This window comes from Lottia gigantea (genome assembly GCF_000327385.1).
Source record: "Lottia gigantea unplaced genomic scaffold LOTGIsca_32, whole genome shotgun sequence".
NCBI classification, from domain to species: Eukaryota; Metazoa; Mollusca; class Gastropoda; family Lottiidae; genus Lottia; species Lottia gigantea.
This window is the reverse complement of record NW_008709073.1, coordinates 16,082-43,749: the sequence shown is the minus strand read 5'-3', so window position 1 is coordinate 43,749 and position 27,668 is coordinate 16,082. Positions and strand designations below refer to the sequence as shown.

Below are 27,668 nucleotides of genomic sequence, written 5' to 3'. Positions count from 1 at the left end.
CCTGTCGAAAGTTCTGATCGGCCATAGCCGATGCAACAGCAACCTGGAGAGTGGATTTTCTCGCATTATTCTCAGCCGCAGCCCGCCGACAAAGAAGCCGATAAGCTGTCGCTTTAGCTCCAAGGAGCTTGTTCCCTAATAAGCCTCTGAAGCCAAAAGCAGGAGCCTCTCCCCAAAGCATTGTACATTTTCATCTTTGTTTTGTTTTATTTTTCTCAAAAGAGTCAAGGCGTGTAGCGCGTCAGTGACCTCGCTGAACCACATCGCCAATTCGTTTTTTAGTCCTACGTAATCGGAATCAGGGTTTGCCTCTAAGTATCTTTGTATGAAACTAGACACTATGCCCCTGGAAGTTTGGTATGCAATAAATTTCATCTTCTCGTTTCCGATTTTTGCAAGGACTGAATAATTCTCAATTTGTTTAATCCAGTCCCTGAATTGTTTAGGGTCTCCCGAGAACGGTTGTACGATGTGCGTGACACTCTGTGTCGCCATGTTATCGGTCAATTGACCAATTTGAATTGACAACGATTTGAAAAATTCTTCCCCCATTGTGTATATAACGAAAACAAATAACTACTCACGTTTTTCTTTGACTTCCTTTTCGTTGTTGTGTCCTTTGTTTATTCCCGTCCGGAATCCTGGCCACGGCACCAATTAAACAACAGTGTTGGAAAGTTTGTTCTGTTACTCAAGCTGTGTTCGTCTACTGGTTTCTTCTTGTAAATAATCAGTAAACGGTTTTCACAATTTTATTTAGTGGTAGTAGAAAAAGTACAGTAGTGGAATATAGCTACGCTTGGTCTTGGGATGTCCTTACGACTAACGAGTACTCTCTGGTATCCTCAGTGGTACTGACTCAACAAACTTTCACGTTGGTTGGCTTTTAAAGCCATCCCAAGACAAAGTTTACAAAAGAAAACTAAAAGAAAACCTTTGAATTAAAAGGATGTAATTGGCCCTGGAATTCGACTAATGGTCAATTATACCTTAGTAAAAGAAACGTTTCATTTCATTTTCCCTTCACTTTCCAACTGACCGAGATTATACAATATTGACCAATTATTCTTCAATTTGGAAGGGTAGTTATTTTGATGTGAATCTTGGGGTCAACAAGTGGACAAAAAAGTGCGTGGGATAGTAAAAGACAACAACCCAACTATTCGCTTAAAGCGATTCGTTTTGGAAATGCATTAAGGTGCATTTTCCAACAGCTGGCGATTTTGATAAGTGGTTATTTTAATATACATTTTGTCGAAACATTTACTTTCATCAAATTAGACGTACAGTAGTATCTTCTGCGAACAAATATTAAAAGACTATGGTCCTACGATAGAGCCTTGGGGAACACCATTTGAAATAGAATGCAATTAATTACCATTAATAAAAGACCTCTGCTGTAAATACGATTGAAACATAGAAACACAAAGATCTTTGTTATTAAAGGTGTCATTAACAATTCATGTGAATTTTGTTAACGAAGTTAAACATGGATAATGAGTATTGAAACCAGACTGATTTAAATTATTATTTCAATTATTATCTGAAAGAAAACTATTCAGAGATTTTGAAATATGTTTCTAGAGTGGTTTTGACGGTAATAGTGAAATTGGACGATAGTTATTAGACATATCACACTTGATATTTTGATCGAAATTGCTATTCTTAAAAATTGACATTGCATGCAAATAGGATATTACTGAGTTCCTGATAAAGGTATGCATGCCTCGGCCTTAAGTTTCCAAAAAAGGAATATGTTTTACAATTTGCTTAATTTTTAATTTTTGACTTTAACATGGATGACATTGACCTTTGCAAGGTCTAAGGCCATTTACTTATGATGTCTTCTCATACTTTAATCTTTGATGGCCGACATTTACTTCCAATGTTACAAACTGTCGGAATTTTTAAGATTCATATATCTTTTATTTGACCTTTATTGACCTTTTAACCTGAACAAAAGTATTGGCGAGATCTATTCAAATATATCTTAAATTCCGTTGTGCGATATTTACTTTTATTTTTACAGAAAAAAATAGATCGGAAATATACATTCTAACGGGTTCCATTATTTGGTGAGAAGTAAACACATGTAGCAGATTGGCCAGTAGGAGATAGACAAAATAGCATCGGTCAGTTTCGTTAGTCTGTTCTCCACACACGACCTAGGATCAAGATATTAAATGATGTTTACGTCTGATATTGAGTAGGTTTAATTAGTTGTTTCTGGTGTATTATTACGATGTATGTCTATGTAGATTTTATCCTAATATTTCAAGTATAGTGTTTAAGAAATAAAAAAGATACATTTCGTTTCAAAAAACTGGTGAAAACCATACTCCGAAATCCGACTAGCCTGTTTCTGCCTAATTATTTTTACTGTAGAATAATGATTGTTCTAGTTTTTTTAGTTTTTTATTGAGCATGTTTTAGGCAATCTTTGTTAATGAAGACAACTTTCGTAACGGTGTATATATTTGTGGTGACTCCTTTTTTATTCTAATTTATCTTTTTTTCAGTTCATCAGGATAGAGTTAACTGTTTATTAGTAAGTGATGATAAAAGACACATATTAAGTTGTGGTGCAGATAGATTTTTTAAAGTTCTAGATACGCCAACTTTTACAGAAATATTTGTGAAAAATTTAGATGAAGAATACTTGTAAGTTTTTAAATCTCTTTCTTCCTCTCCGGGAATGATATTTTCGACATGTACAAAAGGTGTATTCCGAGGAGTATAAAGGTGTGGGCCACGAGTGCCACGATTAGAGTCTTGTCTTGGGTTTCAACTACTAGCACGGCCACACGAGGATACAAAATATCCAGTCGGTCGTTTTGCAGACGATAAAACTATTGGAGACAATTGTCAAACTTGTTTGATATAATAATCCTGTCGTCGGTATCTTGTCGTGGAAGCACGGGCACATGCAAATTTCTTTCTCTAGTCGGCGACCAAAATCTCCGACCCAAACCTTTAGACTAGTCCATTCAAACTGAGTATGATGCCAAATGTTGTTGATACACGCTTTTCAATTGGCTGTTCTCAATTAGAGTATGGCACTTTAGAGCCTGTTTGAGGCTAGTGCACCTTAATTCATTGTATTTCATTTCTGAATTAAAACAATTCGACTGTGATAATGCCTTGGCACGGATGGTGATGAGCTTCTCCTGAAGGGTGGGTTGGTAGTGGTCGATCAAAAACTGCGTTATACTTTGAGAAATCTTATAAAATATATATGGATAAAACTACCCAACTGGGAAACTTTACGTTTGGATGTGAACGAAAGCTGACCTTCCTTCTGGAAGGTAAGGATTGCAAGGTGATGGATGCACTGCATAACTTGGAAGAATCCTTTGAAATCCTACTGGATAGGAACTGGTTGCCGTCGGTGGGTTGGTTTGGTCGGCGGTCATCTCTTGGTGGGTAGGCTGGATTATAAACTGAAACTTTAAGTTTGAAAATGCTCTAGATAAAAAAACTATATAAATGATTGTAGTGAAATGTTTTAAACAGATTGATAAATCATATAGACATAGATAAAGCTGTGTCTATATATCTTACTTACAATTGCTAAATGTCATTCAAACACTTAAGTCAACCAAACCAGAACTCAATTGGCAAACGTCTAGCTTTTGGTTATGGCGTCAGATGTAACGCTGCCATGAACGATAACCAGTACTGTCCTCTCCTTCCCACAGATCCCTCCCCACCTGTTGAACGCAACATACCGCTGTCTATTCATCCCTCCCTGCCTCCCATCTTCTTTGAACAAACAGAACCGACTTTCATCACTGAATACGAACATCAACCAGTCTGGTCGTTGACATCGCCATACATTGTGAAAAAGAAAAAGATTGTTTTTCCAAATGTTTGTAGGTGCATCTTTTTTGTATATTTTTCAGATGTATGAAATGGATGGGTAATATATCTATAATGGGTGATTCTGGAGGCTTTATTAATGTATGGGATATTGATAACGGACAGATTGTTCATAAGTGGAAGGCACATAATGGTATAATGAATTTTAAATCCAATCTGAATCTGCATTTTAATTTCTTGATTTTTAGATTTATCATCTCAAAATTTTTTATCAACTCATAAATCATCAACTCAATATAATGTACAGACTCGACCCCTCAATTTGTTGAACTTTCAGTGGAAGTGGGAACCATTTGAACTCAATAACAGCCATTTCAATTTATTATAGCTGCGTTAGTAAGACCATGTCAAAATTACTTTTTAGTCTTCATAATCCAGTTTAGTATTTTATTCCTTATGGACTTGAGTCAATACCAGTCACTCATATTTGCCATACAAACTTACAAATGGTCGAAACATGTCATAGAACAAAAATATTAAGATTTAGAGCCTTATTTCTAATCATAGGTCCAGGTCCAGCTTATACTATACCCATCACTCATGTTTATTATTTATTTTCAACCAAGGCCAACTCTTTTGAAGACCAAAATATCGAAAAAAAAATTCAAATGGATCATTGCCCGTTTAAAACACGTTCAATTTTAAAGGGATTGTATAGAGCTTTCTACAAAATGTACGTGAAGCATTCCAATTTTCAAAACTAACTGTTTGCTGACGTCATTAATCGCGAAGGGCCTTATGTGATAATGCACATTTCGATTAGTGACGTCATCAAACACCTAGTTTTAGTGGAAGTGCAGGAACCACAGACGTCTGATTGAGAATTGGTGGAAGTCGGTGTCCCCGATACATAACAAATTTAGAAAACCTTAAGCTCGTAAACACTCTAGAAGACACAATTCTTAAACAACTTTGTAGTTGTTTATTACCCAGAAAAATTCGAAAAAAGTGTATGACTATAGGTTGATATTTCATACTGTTACTGTCTTATATCTTATTTAAAATCATATCTGCCAGTGGGCCTATATTACCTTGCCTGTCAAGCTATCTTAATGATAATGTACATGAGTAATTTTGTATTGTAGGTGCTGTTACCTGTATGGATTTAAGCCAAGAAAAGCATATTTTATCTGGTGGAGCTGACAAAGCCATAAAACTATGGAAACCAGCATCTTAAACCATTTCCTATAATTGCTCATACGAAACTACGTTCTTACATAGAATTATAAAACTCGAGTGACGTCACCCCATTGTTCTGGCAGGATCTTATATTTCATAAAATCTCTTTCATATAAATATGAATAGGGTAATATTCGTAAAATCACGGAGAAATCAGATATTACATATAAATTGTGGGATTTGATACCTAATTATCATAAACGATATGTGCATCGTTTGAAATAAATGAATAAATTCATGTTGCAAGGTTAGATTAGTATATTTTAGTCGGGGTAGGCAGAAAAAATTCTATATTTGCATCGTAATACCTAATAAAATACACAATTTAATGCCATGCTGTGCAAGCCTGCCGATCTTTAATTAGGTACGTCTCACGTGACCCAGTGACGTCATAGATGATATTCGTCAGAATAAACCCAGCTGATTCATATAGAATATTAGTGTGAAACTGCATCAGTTTGAACCGATAAAATGTCCAAATTCCGAAAATAAATTCCAGGATTTTAGTCCGATATCAGCTATTCATGTGACGAGGACAACATTACAAACAGACATCTGTTAGGAAATAATGACTGGTAAGTAAGTGATAGGCCTAGCCTAATCATGACACCCGATTACTCGCTCGGTGGGTCTAAATTTGACAAACATCGTCTGAAACATGAATGGGAATAACTCTGGATTTACGCTTACAGTTGGTCGATATATGATAATAAATTTGCCCGTTTATACATTTATGTTATCAAGGCCTGAAATTTTCCGTTTTATTGATATTGCATTTCGGGGAAGGGAGGGTTTGATTCTCCCAAATGTACAGGCCTAGGGTGGAGCAGACACTTTATTTAGAAATTAGGATTAAGGGTCTTGATATTGGGTTTTCTTCTGTTCTTATTCTGATCTGAAATTAGAAAAAATAACTCGCCCGGGCGAGAAGTATAGTATCTGTTATGTACTGATTGTTTTTATATTATCATTTAAGTTCCTATTTTTTGAATATGCAACTATCATTTTCTGCTTATAGACATGGGGAAATTTCTCTTGAAGGCTCTTATAGTGGGCATGAACTATCTTGCTTGCTCGATTGCTGGTTGTATTAAACGGGACAACAAAGGGTGCTATGCCTACATTATGATGAATATTTAGTCCTATAGACTTGCCGATGGCGATGGTTAGTTATGTACACTTACTTTGCAACTGTCTTCTCATATTCGTTGGTTAATTACGATTTGAAGATTTTAAGTAAGAAGAAATAAATCTATTCAAATTGATTCATTTTGTTGCCGAATTCGTAAGATAGCCAAAAAACACAGTATCAAAATGATAAAATGAAAGTTGGCCTCATCAAATCACAAAATGCCTATAATCATCAATAATATGAAATTATTCTACCAAAAAATACTGAGTTTAGTGCCTCAAATAAATTAATACTTAGTGAAATAAACTTGAAATTGTCGCTCTTATTTCGATCTCGGGAATAATAAATAATATGGAAAAAAATATAACTAGAGCTGTGAACAGCACTGAGCATGGCCCGTGATACTTTGCCTGATAGCTGTAAGACTTTTTTGAAATTCAAACCTTCTCAAGCCCGGTGTTGACTCGACCACTTTTAGTAAAGAGCCAAGCTAAATGAAATGTTTTGTGAAAGGGTAAATTCAATCTTGTATCAATATAACGTGTCGTATGGTTAATTTAATAGCTTCATGGTAGCTATAATATACAGGTATGTGTGAAATGTGAACATTATGTGACGGAATTTCTTTACTGATATAAACATGATCTATAAGTGTCCCACCTTCAGTAGTGTAATGCTGAACAAGTTGTTGAAAACCAAATTTTTGAAAACAATTTAGTATAGACAAATGACCCTGCAAGATATTTTGGTTGAAATCCCCCATAATAACATAGTCTGAACCAGATTCTTGTATTTCAACTAATAATCTTTCTAACATTGGGAGAAATAAATCTAATCGATAAACGGGTGGTCTATAGATAACAATTACGTTAATATTTTTATCCAAAATATTCAAAGCAATGTGTTCCATATTTAAAATTCCCAATTTTAAAATGTTGACATTTTTGTTTTGCTTATGATATACTCCTCCTCTGCTGCTGCTGCTGCTTCGAGGATTGTGGTGAAGACGGAAACCATTAACTTTAGTTTTGCTGGAGTTATTGATTATTTAGCTTTTTGTTAAACAAATGATATCACCTTTTAGCATTTTCCTCTATATGAATAGATAAACCCTGAACATTGTGTAAAATTATATTAGTATCAGTTGATATGGTCTCGTTTTCAGGTTTTAAAAAAGTATCCATCGCTCCTAATGCCGATTCAATTTTTTCATCACAATATATGTTTTTTTTCCGTAAAATCTTGTATTGTAAGACCCTGTAATGTTTTAACTCTGCTTAACGCAACATAGGCTTGACCAGCTTGGAATATTTTATGAAGTGATATTACGCCTCTTACGAGACTTACTGTACTTTTTGAATAGTAACTGCAAAGGCGAGACGTAATGGGAACTGGCGTCTAACATCGCCCTTATAGTTAACATAGGGCTCTCATACCTATCACTACCACGTGGTACATTTGGCGGAAGTGGATCTCTGTCTTCATTTATTCCAACTTTAGCATTATCAAATTTTACAAAAATTTTGTCAGTTTGATTATTCTGATCAGTTTGAATGAATGTTACTTGACCAAAACTTCCATTTATCAAGCCAGTAGAAACATTAAAATTAATTACTAACATAACTTTGACCCTACACCTATTTTAAGCAAGACACTAATGGTGTATCATTCACTTTAACACATGTGGTTTTAAGCGTCATTTTAATTGTTCTAACATCTTTTGAATAATCTAGAGCACTGATGGACACAGAATTCGGGCATTTTTCATCAATCATTCTAGAATTATAATCATCAACTTGCTGATTAGTAGAAAATTTGTGCAGACAATCATTCTTGACCAGTTACCCTACTCTGTAACATTTTGACGTTTGAAGCAAGCATTGGTTCACTTTTCTTTAGCAAAGGCTAAATCATCTTTTTGTCTCATAATTTCAGTTCAACAAGTTTGAAATTACCGTTCCATAGATCTGACACTTTCATGACATAAACCATTACCTTTAACTGGTCTTAGTTGCCACATATCTCCAAAACATATGACACAGATATTTCCAAATAACTCATCGGTAACCTTTATTTGCCTTAATCGCCCATGAATGTAACAAAAAAGCTTATGATCTACCATTTAAATTTCATCTATAATTAATATTTGTAAGTTGCGATATTTACATTTTAATGTATTAATAGTTTCTTGTCCCAATGGTTGAAAAACTGCTATGAATAGTTGACGCTACAATCTTAAAAGCACTCACCCCAGTTGGTGCGGTTAAGAGAACAGTGATGTCATCTAAACTTTCCGCAGTTTTCGCAAAATTCGAGACGCTTCGTATTGAATACATTTGTAAGGTGAGATTTACCGGTACCAGCTGAACCAGTAACAAAGATTCTAAATGGATCTAAATTGACCTTTATCATATAAAATGTCGGGAATTTGAGGTGTATTGTCATCGTCATTTTGCAAAGGTCGTGAAAATTCGAACAGGTAAATGTAGTGAAAATTCCCTGCTCTAAATGAGCGTTTGTTTAAATATTGTAAGTGAAAATATAGCACAACTCGAAAAAACATGTGAATTATTATAGAGCTAAAAGATTATGTAGTCAGACTAATTTATTTATGACCTATAATAAGCTTAACAGACGACAATAAATGTTGTTTGCTTTCATCCCCTCAGCATAACACCAATAACCAAAAATTGCTGTATAATGTATCTTGCAGAGAGAGTTCTATTACTGGAACAGACAAAATTCGAACTGGTTAATGTATCAAAAAGTCACTGCTCTAAATAACTGTATGTTTTATTATCATAAGGGGAAATTTTGCAAAAAATTCCAAAAAAAACTGTGAATTATAATAGAGTTGAAAGATAGTGTAATTAGATTAATTTATTTATGATATAATAATCTTAGCAGAAGATAAAATTGCCACTTTCTTTTTATTGCTAAGGATTAGCGCAGTCGGAAGCCACTTGAATTGGTGCCTGCTAGGCAATTAAGTGCTGTGGGTTATAATCCCGCTCTGTATTCTGATTCCACGGTCAGTGTTTGCTAGAGACAGCCCGCTGTTTGCTTTTATTCCCTCAGCCCAACGAACACCAATAACCAAAACTGTTGTGTGTATCTTGCAGATAGCGTTCTATTAATGGTACAGAAAAAATTCGAACAGTTTAATGTATCAAAAATTCACTACTCTATGTGAGTGTATGTTAAATTATTGTAAGTGAAAATTGAAAAAGAAAAATTGAAAAAAAAAGTTATTTTTTAAGCGTTAAAAGATTACATAATCAGATTAATCTGTTGATGACCCAAACTACTTCACACCTGCATGTCAAAAGTTCATATGGATAGCTTTCCTATCATATTATATAACCTGTTATAACACCTGTCAATCATTTTAATCCCCACAATCTACAGATTTTTATCACATTTTTTTTATAAACATTTAACACTTTTATGCCTATTTTCACAAATTCAATTTTGTATTAAACCACCCATGTTACATATCGTTGAAAAGAGAAAATTGAGTAGATACTGAATATACAAACCATATTGTTAGGAGTTAATTTCATTGTAAGTTAGAACCCTCAGTCGAAAAAAAAACCAATATTTTTAAAACATATTTTAATGGATTATTGTCATATATCATTGAAAAGATAATCAAGAGGGAATTACAAAATTTCTGTGTTTATTAGAAAAGGTCAAACAGCCGCCCAAAGTTGTCAAAAATGTTAATTTTTTAATGGCTATTAAACCGGAAGTTAATATTTTTCAACCAATATTAGTACACCTGTGGATAGCTGAGGTCAAGAACATCCTACAGTGAAATTTTCAAGGTCATCGAAGGTCAAGGTCACATGGTGTGGCCTTTTGAATTTTCAACAAATTCAAACAAATATAAAAAAATTCAAATTCGAAATTCAAAATTCTGTTCCAACAAACTGTAGACAAGGTTACAAGGTTTTAATAGACACCAAAATCATAAAAATCGGATAAAAAATGGAGGACTCATTAATTTTTTGCTAAAATGGGTCAGTCCGAGGCTTATGCATCACTTCCGGTTTAGCAAAAATTGAGTGTTAGATATCCATTTTTGATTCCAGGTCATTTAAAAATGTTTGGTGAAGACAATTATGCTATACCATTTTCGATTTTGTCTTGGGGACGTTCCCAAAAAAAAAAACAAAAAAAAAACAAAAAAAAATAAACATAACGAAAACAAATCGTGACAAATCGATGCCACGCAATTAAAAAGATTTACTTCATTTACAAAATCAGACTCGTGATATAGACTACTGCATGAACTGAGCAAACCTGTATTTGCCAACATTTTTCTAAATGATAACTTGATAACTGTTAATGTAGTAAACCCTTCGTATTATATTTTTTATCCATCGCTGTCCATAGACTGTCATGTTAAATCGGCGTTGTCTATCTTGAAACTAATGTAGTAAATGGGCGTGTTAAGCATGCGTATTATAGTTTGCACTGGCTTATTCTTATTCAATAGGCCTGTCACTGTTACGATATTTCACCTTATTCATTCAAGTTCTAGATTTTTTTTTTGATGAAAGTAAAGTTAGAAACAGACACGTTTATCGAAACAAGCGTAAAACACAAGTCAACATCGATCATGTCATGAAGCTGATGACATAAAAAAAAATGGCGTAAACCCACTTCTTTTCGCTTTCTCTTCTTACTAGCGCCTCTTTCTTTAAAAGACTTGGGTTACATTGATAAAAAGTGAAAATCGTTTGAACAGCACCCCTTTTCAACAAATTTCGACCACCGACGTAAGTTTGTTTGCATCTCGTTCGAATCACTCACTACTGTCAAAATGAGCTGAACATACTCGACTGTGCTTTGTGGGTTAAAACTTGTCACTTCATGTTGTGAGTCGATCGTTTCCTCAAAGACGGATCACTTGGAAATAAGAAGAAACTTATCCCTGGCGTCGACGACTTATTCTTTGATGAATTTGTACACCGAAGGCAGCACAATAAACCATTTTGGCGATGAGATGAACACGTTACGCCTAACGTCAAAACTAGGTTATATAACGACTACTATTTTGATGAGTATCATAGATGACGTCATTTCCGAGAGATTCCAAAGCTTGCCGGAAAATATGCACAAAAACAACGCTGCTCATAATTTTTCTTTATTTCTTTTATTATTAACAGATTAACACATTTATTGTGTGTACGGCTAATAGGGGGCATTTGTCATATTAAGGAGTTTTCGGGCATCAAAGCAACCGATGCACATAACCTTATCACTCTTATTGACTCGAAACTCCCTATCAAAGAAACTTTGTGTACGATGTTGATTCCACAAAACTGTTATTGTATAAAGGAAACAGAGTGGTTTTGGTTCAGTGAAGAAAGGAGGGGGAAAGTCCCCTACGGTAATGATATCGTAGATTCAGAACAGGTAAAGTTGTCCTAGTCATTTGTAACGCAAAAAAAATCGCTTAAGGAGGTGTTGAGATTCAGTTTGAGGATATGTTTCTTGTACGCACGATAGAGACTACAGTTTTGATCCGATCTTGATGAAACTTGTATATATATCAATGAAGTTCGAAATTGGTTACAATCAGATCAGTGGTTTCAGAATTATTGCCCTTGACTTAGTAAAACGTGTCAAATTTGACTTGTAAGCACGATAGAGACTACAGTTTTTATCCGATCTTAATGAAACTTGGTATGTACGTAACCATTGATGAGATTTAAGTCGAGTTCGAAATTGGTAAGGTTTGGAGTTATTGCCTAGACAGTAAAAACGTGTCGAATGTCACCATTTCTTCATGTGAACATTGTATATGAGTTTTTTCATCTTATTCTGATAAAATATCAACAATACCAGCTTATTCTTATTATGTTAAGACCCGAGAATAAAATTTGGAATCAAAAATAAAAAACCGATTCACAAAAGTAGTATAATACCCCTTTTACACTAGGCCCCGATAAAGAGAGCCTGGTCCTGATCGGTGCCTGGCTCCGATCAAAACGTCTGTTTACAAAGGCGTTCTGTGATCTGGGTCAGGCCAACTTTAAACGGAAATAAGCGTGCGCTCTCTAATTAAAAAGATTACAAAAGGTCCATGAGGATTCAAAATGGCGGACAATAACAATAATTTTCGAGATTTATAATGGCCGCCGATACGGAAGTTGTAAACCCTGCACATGCGCAGAAGAATTATCGAGCCAGGCACGCATTCGTTTTACACTAGTAGAATTGAAGTGGGCCAGGCACTTCTTATTGCGGTGCCAGGCCCAAATTAAATTGGCTCGCTTTATTCCGTTTACACTAGTCAATGAGGGCCTGGCCCACTTTATCGGAGTCGAGTGTAAAAGGGGTATTAGTGCTTACAGATCTACAGCACTATACGTCACTTCGTTCCGTACTACTGTAGATCACCCTACAGCTTTATTAATTCTTTAAAAAATATTGAAACAAAAATGTCTTTAATAAAATTATTTAATTAATTAAATTAATTAAAATTAATTTAACTTATCTTGGCTCAGGAGATATTAAAAAATCTTTTAGCTACCTGGATTTCTTTAAGCTAAATATTCGGGCAAAAAGCATCTTGTAGGGCATAAATACACCTGTTTAGATTTACAATCTTTACAAAGGTCATAATGACTTACACTTTACACAAAATACCTCACATTCCTTATTGATTGTGTTTGAACACGAGGATACACCTGTCGCTCGGTTATAGTATACTTCATTTCCCTCGTTTGACTTTGGAATTAGAGGGAAATTGATTTCATGCCGATAAGTGTTTCCATACTTTATTTATTGGTTGTATTGACTACCATTGTCGACGTGTCAATGTTTGTATGTTGAGTATGTGTTAACCTCACTTCAGGCTTAACTGTCAAGCTGTATAGTCCACAGTTTATTTTTTCATCATGTCTTCTGACTCTAAAGCTCCTTGGATGTTGACTAAGAGAGTAATATTACTCTTGCTTATATTTTCAAACAGTTGAAATCACAGAAAAGAGAATTAAAAGACTATATGGATAGTAAATCGCATTCAGAATTAGCATCTTTAAAAAAAGATATCAGTGGTAATAGTAAGAAGCTGAGGGAAGACAAAAGTTATGTTTGGAAAATTATTGATAACAAAGATAAATTTTCTAACAATTCTAATGTTTCGGATAAAATTACTCAGGCTTTATGGGGTTTAAGAACCGACAAATATGAATACTCTGAAGATATCTTGAAAGAATATTTGGAAAGGATTGCTAAAAGATCTAAATTGATCAATATTGCAGATTCTTCAGAAGGTGGGTGGGAAACTGTAAAAGTATATGAGTCGAATCCTTTAGCAGGCGATTCCGATGATGACAAAACATAAGTCGGACTGAAGCCACTGCTCTTACGAATAAAAAACCTTTAATTTTGAGGCTCAAACAACACAAATTCGAAAATTATTCAGGTGGAGCTATCAACCCTATAGCAAAAATATTCAACTTTCTTTCAAAAACAAATTATCCCCTTCACCACTTTCTTTGATTCCAGCATTAGTTTCTTTTGCTTGAGAGGAAAATGAAATGAATGAATTAAATAAAATAAGAGAATAAGGAAACAAGAGATTAGAAAAACAACAAGGAGTAAGAATCCATGAGATATTTCCTCATGTACTCAACGATATTTCAAAGATTAGAGAATCGGAAAAACAACAAGGAGAAGGATTCCATGAGATACTTCCACACGACCGCAACGCCTTTTCAAAGACTAAAGAATCGGAAAAACGACGAGAAAAAAAGTTTTAAAGTTAAAGGATAATTTCTATTCAAATTTTCACCTTTAAAAATGGCAAATAAAAATTACAGTTTACTTACACGATCCAATTCAATATTCATTTAAGAAGAAAAAAGAGGATTATATGATCATATGATGATTGGTTCTAAATTAATTCACTGTCGAATTGGCTGCTTCTTTCCAATGCTTATTGCAGATGCGATTTCAAAATCAAAGACGGAACTCACAATGAGAATCGTGTTCCCCAAACCAACACAACGTTAGAAAACAATTTCTTCCCACCTTTATTTAGCGAAATGGTTATGGAAGCTGGTTCAAATCCTATAGAAACAATCAAACACCCTAGTGAATTCGATACAATGCTGAAAACAGTTCTATAACCCAAAGATTTCGATTCATTTTCTGGGTGGATAACTGATGATGTTGGCGACGGACGTGTTTTAAAAGAACCGGTAAGAAATGTTCCTAATGATGCAGATGAAGCTAGAATGAGATTTATTGCTCGCAACACAATGGAAAGACGGGCGGGCAGTTAACCATGGATTCGAAAAACGAGTATTTCAGTACAACAATTCCGTTGATAATAATAGTTGGGGTAATTACGTAAATTGGAAGTTATATCCTCTATTCGGTCTGTTGAAACACAGAAAGGGTTACCATATAAAATTCATCTACGAAGAAAAATCAATGATGATAAGATATACTTTGGAAAGAATGCTTCAAATGCAAAATTAGAAATAACGAATCTCCAGCTGCATATACCTGACATAACAATTAATCCATCCACAAAGGATTATAATGAATTGTATAGAAACTACAAAAATATTTGTGAATTATTTGGAAATCCCCCTCAGTTTGAATATATAGATTTTGCACTTAATCACCCAATCTTCTGTTTTGATCTATCTTCTATAAGAAGATCTTTTCAAAACAGGTGTAAATATAGGTATTCATATCGAAAAAAACACAAGGAGATGTAACCGGTTATTGCTTATTATTAGAAGAAGCAAAACATTTGATTAAAATATCACATAGAAGAATGATAAGAATTGAGTAAAAAATATACCCCTTAAAAATGAAGGTAGAAACTTTAGTCAGGAATATAATAGAAGCTATCGAAAAGGAAACGCCAACTGTAATAACTTTCAATGGTAAAAAGATTAACATATCTAAAACACTTAATGCAAAATACAAAAATTGTAAAGTAAGAGATGATATAGAAATTGGAAGAATTGATATTTGATATTTAGTGGAATTATTGCAGCCAGTACAGTAGCTAGTGGTACAGCTGCCACCAAAAGGAAAGCAGCTGGTGCTGAAATCGCTGAAAAACGTACATATAATTTAGCAATGGAAAAGGAAGCATGAGGTTTAGGAGTGGAAGATATATTAGGCACAGTTAAAGAATTTGGAAAACGATTTGGCGAAGAAACCAAGAAAACTGTTAAACAAGGATTATATAGATTAGTATTGACACAGGAGAAATGAAAGTCAAACATAAGGGTAATGCTATAGTTTTAAAAAAAATACAAACTGGAGAGGGGGTCTTTCTTTCAAAGTATTAAGGAGATGGAGTGATTTTTGGAGCAAAATAAAGTAATATATAAAAAATAAGAAAGAAATTCAAACATTCAGAAATATTTCTAGCAACCCAATGCTCATGTGCATTTGCAGAAGTTCCGGTTCTGGGAAAACTCATCTCACTTTTATCATGTTGACAACACATATCACATTTCAATATCATGAAGACAGCGAAGAAGAAGTGAAAATAAAAGATATCATGGAGAACTTCATAAAAGCAAAGAATCCATCTTTAAATCCAACAGACATAAAAGTGTTTCTTACGAAAAATGTCAATGATCTGGACTTGTCCAATATTGATAGCAATCGAAAAAACTTAGTAGTCTTTGAAATCTGCGTAGCACAACGAAGCCAAGCTGTTCAACAAGAATTCTTCACGAAAGGAAGGCATCACAAATGTCATTGTATATATCAATCACAATCCTTTTACGGAATGGATGCAATGTTAATTAGAAAAAACGCAAATTGTTTTTAGTTATTCGAATTAAAGGACAAAAAGTTATCTCAAATTATTCAATCAATTAATCACGGAACGGATAGAGACACATTTAAAAAGGTTTGTAAAGCACAATGGAGAAACCCAGATGATCATGGATATATATTTGTAAATTCTAGAAAACCTGCAGGTGAAAGAGTTATGACTGACATCTGTTAATACAATTTTTTTTTTAAATGAGTAGTGATTGGAATAATATTTTAAAAAGAAATAGAGAATATATCAAAGCTAAGAATAAAATAAAGTTACAGGTTGAAAATAATAAATTACAACAACTTGGATTAACAGAAAATCTACAAACTCTATATTGGAATTGAAAGGGAATTAGCTTTAGAATATAGACCTACATCCACACATCCACATATAGATAACCCCGATCCAAAACCGATTGAATATAGTGGTTTTATAATTAGGACATTAGATGATATAAATCCTCTTTTTCAAACTCTGAACCAAATTTACCAAAGAGTATCACACCAATCGTTGATAATGAGGGGTTATTGTTTAATGGATTTAGAATAAAATTTCGTCCAAGTATTTATAATTCAAAATAGATACAAAAGGCTTTACATTTACATTAACAGAAGGATTTATAGATGCTGGTATTGCCGATTATAGGGATTTAGTAGCATATTCAAAATTTCTACATGCAATAAGAAAGTCAAGACCCGAAACAAAAAGATCGAAAGAAGTTGAGCTATTTATAAGTGTTATTAATCAAGATGATGAATATGAAGTTGACAAAGCAGAAGATTATGCTGAAGACAATTCAATCACACAAGAAATAGACAAATTCGAAGATATGGTCTCTGGACAAGGTATAACCTTTTTACCCGACAACAACGAGGAATTATTAGTAGTATATGTCTTTTCGGATATGACGCATTTCACTTCTGCGCAGCTTTTTCAATGCGTCATGAACATGAACATGAACAAAAGAAAATCCGAAGGAGATGGTTTCTTCTCTGCGCTATCATCTCTCATCCCAAAAGTAGCCAACTTTTTCTCAAACAATAAATCCCTCATTTCCTCTGGAGCGCAAGCAGGAGTAAATATAAGCGGTGCAGTTGAAAGAATTACATCATATAAGAGAAATGCGAAATAAACAAATAGTCAATGGTTTTAAAATTATTGGATAGATTTGTTCTGGTTTTTTATCAACATTTCCTTCCCTTTATTAAAGCGAGGTAACTCTTCTTTGGAAAAAAATGTTATTTCAGACCACAATTAACTTTTGTAAACATAAAGGGTGGACTGGTTTTATATATATGTTGAAACAAGAAAGCTATTTTGATGGAATAAGGGCTATGGAATGTTTTTTCTATCAATTATTCTTTCTATAGAAGGGAATCATGGGAACAACTGAAAAAGAAATTCAACAATTCAAAATGATCAAACATTGGAACTGTTTCTCCAAATTAAATCTTTTTAAGATGATTGAGTGAGTGTCCATATTTAACCTATAAAGGCAACACAACCATATTTTTTCTTTCTGTGATTAATTCATCTATTACCACCTCCAATTAGGTATTGAACTTAATTCCCTTTTTGGAAGTAATTCTACTAATTGGAAAGTATTCGAAAGTCTTGTAGAATAAACAGAAGGGATATTCAACACCTTCAATTTCAGGTATTCCCCTTTAAGGTTAATTCTCAGAGCGAAAAGTATATTCGAAAGTCTCAGAGAATTAACAAGGGTGCATGGAATTTTATCACTACAGATAAAGAAATTCAACAGTTTAAAATGATCAAACATTGGAAATGTCTCTCCAAATTTACTGTTTCTGAGATGATTGACTGAGAGTCCATATTAAACCTATAAAGTCAACAAAAAAACCATATTTTCCTTACTTGTGATCACCTCCAATTAGGCATTAATGCCCCTTTGGTAGTAATTCTACAATCAAGCCCGACAGCACCTGTCTTAGGTTGTCCTCCCTTCTGGAGAATCTTGCCCGTCATTGGTTAACTGTCGCGTTACCTGATGGTGTATATCAATTTTATCATAGCTTCTAGTATCGAAAAGTAATCAAACAATCTGTAGAATAAACAGAATGATATCCTTTGTTTTTGTCAATACCTTTAATTTCATATTATGATAAATGATTCTGTAGTGGTAGTAGAATAAACAGAAGGGCTACTCTGTTATTGTTTTGTCAATACCTTCAATATCCCCCTTTAAGGTCAATTCTCAGAGCGAAAAGTATATTCGAATGTCTCAGAGAATTAACGAAGGGTGTGTAGTGAGTATCACACAAGGAAGTAAATACGCAATTGTTGACTATATAGGTCAACATATAATTCACTAGTAATTCATCACAGAAACAGAAATTTGAAGATAGATTCCTTTGTCCGACATCTTGAACTGTTAAAAATAATGAATCTGTAGTGATTGGGAGATGATATATATATATAGAGAGACTACATATCACACACGGAAGTAAATACGCAATTGTTAACTATATAGGTCAACACAGAATTCGCTGGTAATACATCTCAGAAACACAAATTTGAAGATAGATTCCTTTGTCCGAACTGTTAAAATAACTCAACAGATTCCTATTATCCCTTCATTAGATGGAATAATTAATGAAAAATACAGAGCATATTAAAACACCCTTTATACATATCAAAATGGCTTCCCTGTTTTCTTTATCATCCAGGTTGTAGACAGTTTTTATTAGTCTCTTTTTTTTCTCCTCGAAACTTTTACAATAATCCGAAAACAACCTATCCAAATATTTATCTTTAAAAAAAATTTCATAAAGTGAATCATTTCTATCGCTTGAATAGTTTTCTCCTGTATTAAATCTTTCGTACTAAAAATATATGGTGTTTATTTCATTATTGAAAAAATATGTCTTTAATAAATGTCCATCCTCCTAAAACGTATTTCGGTGCGGGAGACATTCAAAAGTCATTGGGGTTCTCTTCCTGGATTCCCATGGGCAAAATATCCGGGAGAAAAATCTCCCAGTGCACAATTATATAGGTCCAGGCACGAGATTAGATCTACGATTGGATGAAAATGATAATCCCAAACCAGGGGAAGAATTCGTTAATAGAGTTGACGCAGCAGCGCTCAAACACGACAGAAACTGTACAGAAACAAAGACATAGGCAAATTTTTAATACAAAATCATTATTTAAGAAAGGTTTCGTCGGGTATTCATTCTTGACAAAATGAACTTAAAAAAACTGACTTTTAAAAATGAATGCATTTCTCGATAAATACGGAAAAGACACGACCACAAACTCTCAACTTGTGAAATGGGCAAAGGAGTTGAACGTCTCGCCGTTTTATTATTGCATGCGAGATGAAATTGATGAACTGAAATACAAGAAAGGTAAATTTTACGCCATCACAAGCATTCATACTTTCGATCAAAAAGGAGTTCATCATTCTGCTCTACAATAAAGATTCTTTGAATAACTTTTATTTTTTTGATTCGTTCGGTCTAGAACCGACAGAAGAGATAACGGATTTGACTAGCAAACCAATTAAATCTTCTACATTTCAAATTCAAATGCCAGGACAAAAGCTGTGCGGACAGCTGTCGCTTTGGGTTTTTTATCGGTTGAGTTTGGGAGAAAAGTTTGAAGAAATTATAATAAATTTAACTCAATAAAAATGGCAAACAAGTTTGGATTAGGGTCTTTACCTCTAGAATCTAAAAATACAATGAGTTCTACGGCGTTTATAAACAAAGCAAAACCTTTTTTCGTGGATCAAATCGGAGACAAGTTACAAGGGGATATCGATATGAACAATTTTAAAATAACTAATTTAAAGTTTAACCCAAACTACAACAAGAGTTAACGAGGACGACGGGGGAAACACGTCGAAACGTTGCATAAAACTTTAACCAGTGATTGTTGTTCCATAAAGCTGTGTCTATATAAGAGTTAACGAATTTGAAACGTCTTATTCAAGTGGATAAAACAAGTCAGTTGCAAAATTTAATATCTAAATTAGACGATAAGATTACAAAGGTAAAAATACACGTCCAACGTTTAATAGATAACCCGGATAGATTGAAACGAAAACTAACCGCTTTAGAAAGTCAACAAGAATGAGAGTTTATAGTACATTTATCCTTTGCCGAAGAATCCGACTTCAAGTTTAAAGGTGGTGGTTTTATTTTTAGACCCAAGATAAACATCGAAAAAGAAAAAAGAAAATATTCCATACGAAAAAAGAAATGTCGTTAGTACGCTTAAATGTTTTTACTTTTAATACCCAAAAATATAATAATGCTAGGATATACGAAGAGCTTCTATATGATATTCCGTGGTTCTTTTTTATCGGAAATTCACTTAATTTAACGACTTAAAAAATGGAACTCGAAAGCAGACAACAATACAAGACAAACAAGAAGAGTTGAAAATAAAGTAAAGACAATGCATTCATGTAGGAAAACATGGAGTAGAATCGATTCTGTTTTCAAAACAGCAAGCACAGTTCTAACAGTAGGAGTAACGGTAGCAACGGCCGTTAATGCTTCCGGTCATCGTCCCAACCGTATTGGTTGCATTAACAGCCGTTCAAATGACCTCTTGCGGCCTCATCACTGTAGGTTTCACAAGCAAAATGAAAGCTCATCATAAAAAAAAAAAGGATATCTTGAATCTCTTAATCAATTGTACATCTTTTTCGACAGATCGAGAGAAGACATGAACATAACAGTTGAAGAATTCAATGAAATTTTTGGTAAATTCCATACAGAAATATCAGCGGTCAAAATAAAGAAATAATCAAAAATATATACTATATGAATAAAATCGAACTTGCAGATGATGAAACATTGATAGAAAATGCCCTATTTTCCGATGTTATCAAGGCCGTTTCCAATAAATTTAAAACATTCAAAGGAAAATTAAAATAGATGGAGAGGTAGTCGAGGGAGGGAATCACAGACAATACATGTCACTCTTCGGTTTCAATGCCAAAACTTTTCACAATATCTTTTCAAATATGGATAAAAAATCTGATGCTTCCGATTGGTATTTTACAGGAAAAATAATTTTAATGAAAGACAATTTCCAAGAAATCAAAAGATCAAAAGTTGGTAGAGGAGGATCTATTTAAAAAGATAAATGAATACAAAGGTGAAAATTGTTACATACCTACAGATGGTCACTGTTTTATGAGCGTAAATCGTGTTTTGAACAAAGATTTAACGTGTAAATTTCAAGAATACATCAACGGGTTTTCAAAAGCAAACAGAAAAGGAGTGATGACTTGTGCTAGAATGAAGGAATTCAACAAGACATTTAACACTTCGTTTCAAATTTATAATCCCAAAAACAGACATTTACATCCCAGAGGCGTACATGATGAATTAGATTGGGTTTTTTACTTACACAACTCGCATTTCTGTCTGATAAGAAGAAGCCAAAAAGGTTTGGAAATTCAAGAAATAGAAAACAATTGCGAACAGGTGTGGAAAACATGTAGAGACGACAATGCCGTAACGCAAATTTCTCAGTTGAAACTAAACGTGTTTTCTTCCATCAGTGATGATGCTTTATACGCCTGGGATTGCGAAACGTATTCAGAAAAAGACACGCGAAGAGCAATTCCGTATTGTTGCACTTTGGTCAATTTGGAAAAACTAAGAAATATGTTGGACAAAATAAAACGTAATTTTGCAGACATTTCTCCAACAGATGATATTCCAAAATAACTTTACGACCAACGTTGTTGAAACATTTGTGGGTCTAGACTGCATAGATCAAATGTTGAAATATTTAGGAGAAGTAAACCAAACGAGACTGACTTTAATTTCTCACGACAACAGTGGATTCGACAACTGGACTCGTAAAAGTAGTTGTCAAAGTGTCCACTGATAACGCAGAGGGGTATTTGTCTTTACCTATATCTAATCCTTTCACCGATAAATATTTACAGAAAAAATGGAAAAGACATAAAAAAAACAACGAGGGATAAAAACTATTTGAAAAATATCAGTTTCAAGTGTTCCTACCAACATGAAAAATCTAGTTTGGCTGCATGGGGAAATTCTTTCCGCGAATTTGAGAAAAATTGCCGACGTAGCTATCGCTAAATACACGCAAGACAATTGGGAGGAATTAAGACACGAATGAGAACCTTACGCCAAGAGAGACACTCTCTGTTTTGGAGCTTGCATCGTGAAATACAACCGAGCCATGAAGGACGTCGTGTTTCAAAACATGAGCAACAATCTAACGGCTCCTTCCTTGTCTTTGAAGGGTTGGTATTATTTATATCATTATGATAAAGAAATGGTATGAAACTACTATAATGGTTCCGAAACACGACGAAAAACCATAAGTGGAAAAATTTTACTCGCACACCAATCCTTTCGTGAAAAATTTTATCAGAAAGTCCATCAAAGGCGGAAGAGTTTCCGCCAACAGAAAATCTTTCGTTTCCGACAAGATGGACGAAATTTGCGAATTGTTAAAGGAATATACTGGACTCGAAAGCGCCAATATTGTATACTTGATTAAAGCCCACAATCAATGCGAAAAAAAACAAAACGGAACTGTCTTCGAAACTTAAAAAATTAAACTGTTCCGTACTGACGCCAACGGTCTGTACGCTTAGCGAATATCCTAAAGCGGAAAGCGCGAGAGCCTTTCAACCGGAAGAAGAAAAGAAATCAAAACGACCCAAAACGGCCATTTTCAAAGTCTCGTTTGAATATCCCAAACTCATATTCTTCCAACCCGTGCCAACTAAAGATAAAATCACTTTTACCAACAAAGAAGGTAAAAAGGAAACTGGTACTAAAACTTCGGTCGATATTCAAGAAATAGTCAAAGCCGGCGGAAGAATCATCAGGATATTGGGCGGTATCGTCTACGAGAAAAATTTCGACAGACCACCTTACGGCGAATACGTTTTGAAACTGAGAGATTTGAGAAATCAATACAAAGAGGAATGTAATATCGTGGCAGCAACTGCATGAAACTTTTGGGCAATCTCTACGGTACATCGATTCAGAAAGACATTCTGACCACCAGACATTTGTGGAACGAAGCGACATTGAAAGCCAACTTTGATTCGCACATTAAAAACTACGAACAGGTCAACGAGACCCAATACATGGTGGAAATTGAAAACGAAGAAAAAGAAATCGAAATAAACAAAAAGACCACTCGATTGACTCCCAGTCACTTGGGTGCGTTCATCTTGTCTCATAGCAAGAAAATAATGAACAATTTCATTCACGTGATTCATGGATTTTATAAACCCGAAATATACTCTATCGACACCGATAGTTTGTACATTTCATCCAACAATTGGAAACAGCTGGTTTGGTCTCCGAAAAAGACTATTGCAAAGGTAAAAACGATTACGGTGATGGTGGAATTATATTTGGTTTATATTTAGCACCAAAAGTTAAATACAATATCATTTTAACTTCTGATGGTGTTTTAAAAGAAAAGAAAACATTCAAAGGTTATTCTAATGATAAGATAGGCGTAGAAGATTACATTCAGTTAGCAAGCGGACATGATGTGTAGAAACCATGGGAAAAGATTTTCACAAATGGAGTAGTTGTAGCAAAGGATGTTTTTAGAAGTTATTTAAATAATGTTTAAAGAAAACCACCAAAAAGTGAAGGAATTGTGTATCCTTACAACGACAAAGATGAGTATACTTTGGATGAAAAGTATGAATTTGATGATTTCGATTATCTTACTATTCAAGAAGAGAATGAAGATCTATTTGATTTGTTTTAAATGAAGTTGAATGACAATTTCTTCGTTGCAAAAGTCTATGAACCTGTTTTTACCGTCTTTGCTTTCCAGATTTATATCTTTGATCATGAAAGAATGACTGGTAAATAGGTCGTTTGAAACGGTTTCTCTATAATTCTGTATCCGATCGGCACCGTAAAAGACGGTATGCTGTATATGATTTGGCGTTTGTGCTTGTTGAAAAATCCACCGTTGATCAAAATACAGTGAATGTTACCGTTCTCGATGTTGGCCTTGTGTGGCTCCAATGTCGATTGCGCGTATATTCGTTTATCGAACCCTAGTAACGCATTCAACGCATTTTCTACGTTGAAATCGACTTGACTGTTATTTCTCCAGATCAGTGTTATTTTGTTCAGATTCAAATTACCTTCGAATTCGATATTGTTTTTACCGCTCACGCTTCCTGCGTATTCGGATAGGTTATCGTTGATGGCTACGTATTCGTAGCTTTCCGGTAGTAAGCTTATGATTTTGAACGTAACTCCGTTATCCGTCGATATTTTTAGTTGATTGTTGTTTTCGTTGATATTTCTAATGGAATCGTAAACGGAGAAATACTTTTTACCCCAGTTCGTACTGTTTATTGCGATCGAGTTCATACTCGTATTCTAGAGACAATTTGAAGTCTGATTTATTTGAGGTTATAACGAACAATTGTTCTTTATTGGACATTTTAATGACGTTAATATAGTCTTTTTTAGTGATGATTTTTTTTCTCCAAAAGTCGTTTTATTATGCCATTGACTTCATTGTATTGTCTGTCCGATCGATGACCTTCTTTCATGGCTGCTAATATTACTCGTAATCTATTAACTAGTTCCTCATTGTTATCTGGTAAAAAAGTTATACCTTGTCCAGATGCCACCATATAATCGAATTCGTCTATGTCTTGTATGATTGGAAAATCTTCTGCATAATCATCTACCTCCTCTTCATCTTGCCCAATAACTTTTGTTATATATAAATCAACTTCTTTCAATCTTCTTGTTTCGGGTCCTGACTTTCTGATCGCATGTAGAAATTTTGAGTATGCAACTAAATCCTTGTAATCGGCAATTTCAACATCCTCGCCATTCATTAAATCTATTAACCCTTTTGTTAATGTAAATATACAGCCTTTTGTGTCGATTTTGAATTGTGGTGAATTTCCACTAAATCTTATTCTAAATCCATTAAACAATAACCCCTCATCATTAATGATTGGTGAAATACTCTTTGGTAAATCTGGGTCAGGGTTTGAAAAAAGACGTTTTATATCATCTAATGTCTTAATACCCCCATATTCAATCGGTTTGGGATGAGGTCCTATACGAGGTCTATATTCTAATTTCTTTTTGATATCCTCTTGAGTCTCTAAGATTGGTTGAAAGAGAGTCTATAGATTTTACGTTAATCCGAGTTGTTGTAATCTGTTATTTTCAACTTGGGTCTTTAATTTATTCTTGGCCTCGATGTATTTTTTGTTCCTTTTCAAAACACTATTCCAATCCGTCATTTTCAAAAAAATAAAATTAACATATGTCGATCATAACTCTTTTTCCCACAGGTTTACTAGTATTAACAAATACATATCCGTGATCATCCGGGTTTCTCCATTGAGCTTTACAAACCTTTTTAAACGTGTTTCTGTCCATTCCGTGATTTATAGTCTGGATGATTTGAGATAAATCTTTGTCGTTTAATTCGAATAATAAAAAACACTTTGCGTTCTTTCTGATAAACATGGCGTCCATTCCGTAGAAAGATTGGGATTGGTATATGCAGTGACAGTTGTGATGTCTTCCTTTCGTGAAGAATTCTTGTTGAACGGTTTTACTTTTTTGTGCCACGCAGTCGTCAAAGACAATACAGTTCTTTCGGTGGTTGTCGTTTTTAGACAAGTTTAAATCGTTGACGTTTTTAGTCAGAAACACTTTATCTTCGGTCGGTTTCAGAGAAGGATTCTTTTCTTTGATAAAGCCGTCTAAAATGTCTTTTATTTCCGCCTTCTCTTGCAAGTCTTCGTTGCTTTCGTAGTAGTGAAAAATGTCTTGAACGTCTTCTTTCGAGACGTATTCCAAAGCTTTGAGAAACTGATAATAGGATTGTTCGGGAGTAGTCGTGTAAATACACAGAGACTCGAAATCTGAAATGTTCGGTGTTGTCAACATGTTAAAAGTGAGGTAAGTCTTTCCACAACCCGAAGATCCGCAAATGCACATGAGCATGGGGTTGCTAGGAAATATGTCCGAATGTTTGAATTTCTTGTCCATTTTTATTTATTACATTTTCGTACCAAAAATTACCCCGTTGCCTTTATACTTTGAAAGAATGATTCACTCGCCCGAACGTATGTTTTTAAAAAATATGGTGTTTCCCTTGTGCTTTATTTCTTCGGTGTCGATATTATCTATTAATTTGCTTAATCCCTCTTTAACGGTTTTCTTGGTTTCTTCGCCAAATCTTTGTCCGAATTCTTAACCGTCCCTAATATATCCCCTACTCCCGAACCTCCTCGTGTTACTCTTTCCATTGCCAAATTGTGTCTACATGCTTCGGCGTTTGCAACGGCGTCAGCTTTCTTATTGTTGACAGCTTTGGCTATCCCAGCGGCCCCATCAGCATTGTATTTATCGATAATCATTTGGGTTATATGCACTTTTTTTACCTTTGTAAGTTATTAGAGTTGGCGAATTCGTTTCGAAAGCTTCTATTATTTTCATAACTAAAGTTTATTCAATTCCTATCATTTTAATCAAATGTTTTGCTTCTTCCAGCAATAAACAGTAACCGGTTACTTCTCCTTGTGTTTTATCGATGTGAATATTTATGTTTACACCAGTTTTGAAAAGATCTTATTGATTAGCTGACAGATCGAAACAAAAGATTGGATGATTGAGTGAAAAATCTGTGTATTCAAACTGAGGAGTATTTCCAAACAATTCGCACATGTTTTTATAGTTTCTGTACAATTCGTTGTAATCTTTTGGAATTATCAATTGTCAAAGGTTGATTGGGATAATTATCGTTGTTCAATCTGACTTGAACTTTGCGAATGATGGGATCTTGCGTATGGTTCAATGACACTCTGAAAATGTTGTTGTTGTTTGTCTGGTAAGTTTTTGAAACCGACAATTAGATATCTCGCTGGCTTGGCGGTGTTGGTGATTGGCCACGTGGTGGATTCTCCCGTTAAAGTCATGCTACCTACCTTGTTACGACGAAGAAAAGCAATTTCGATGTCTTTGGTCAAAGAGTTGAATATTCTCGTCTCCACTTCTATGGAAAGAGTGATTACCGGTATGTAAATTTGGATATTCGTTATTTCCAATTTTGCGTCACAGTTGTTGTTGTTTCTTCGTTTTTAAACTTGTAAACTTTTAAACAAGTACAATCGTGAATTACTTGGAGTTATCTCCCATATACTTACTTTCGTCTTTGTTTACAATATATAGACCGCATGGAAATTTCTTGCTATATGCCAGTACAGTGTAATTAATATACGACATCTAACATTTATTAGAACTTATTTGAAATAGACTACATCCTTCTTGCGTAATCTGTTATAAATTATGTTTCCGTTGGACACAGCAACGCGAATGCCACAGCGGCTCAGACCTACTTTGAATCATCAAAAACCTACCTTGAATTATTAGCCTACTGGTTGATACTTGCCTTATAAACAGACTTACATATTGATTTATTATACCTAGGCCTACCTGTACTATACTCACCCGATTTTGTGTGAAATATTTAACACAGTGGACTCTATTCAAAAAACAATTCTATGGAATGCCAAATTAACAATAACTTGTACAAAACATGTATTTATGATGTTCTTTTTATTTTTGTAGCTTTTTACCATAATGTTTGAGGATTAAAGTATTTAACTCAACTGGT

At 34.2% G+C, this 27,668-nt stretch overlaps 3 protein-coding genes across 3 annotated transcripts in view; 1 reads left to right on the top strand and 2 right to left on the bottom strand.

Moving 5' to 3' along the window:
* Window positions 1-11,503: 11,503 nt before the first annotated feature.
* LOTGIDRAFT_161990 (hypothetical protein) lies at window positions 11,504-13,550 on the top strand (the record flags this gene model as incomplete). The annotated part of the gene is made up of 2 exons (XM_009057926.1): window positions 11,504-11,614; window positions 13,176-13,550. The coding sequence occupies 2 exons, from the start codon at window positions 11,504-11,506 to the stop codon at window positions 13,548-13,550; spliced, it is 486 nt and encodes a 161-aa protein (XP_009056174.1).
* Window positions 13,551-25,300: 11,750 nt separating this feature from the next.
* Window positions 25,301-26,041, bottom strand: LOTGIDRAFT_161989 (hypothetical protein; the record flags this gene model as incomplete). The annotated part of the gene is made up of 1 exon (XM_009057925.1): window positions 25,301-26,041. The coding sequence occupies one exon, from the start codon at window positions 26,039-26,041 to the stop codon at window positions 25,301-25,303; it is 741 nt and encodes a 246-aa protein (XP_009056173.1).
* Window positions 26,042-26,190: 149 nt separating this feature from the next.
* LOTGIDRAFT_161988 (hypothetical protein) overlaps window positions 26,191-27,668 on the bottom strand; it is a gene marked incomplete at both ends in the record, with an annotated part of 2,362 nt that continues 884 nt past the window's right edge. Inside the window, 2 exons of the mRNA XM_009057924.1 lie at window positions 26,191-26,436; window positions 26,980-27,047. Of these exons, the coding sequence (XP_009056172.1) occupies window positions 26,191-26,436; window positions 26,980-27,047 (314 nt within the window). The remainder of the gene's footprint in view (window positions 26,437-26,979; window positions 27,048-27,668) is intronic.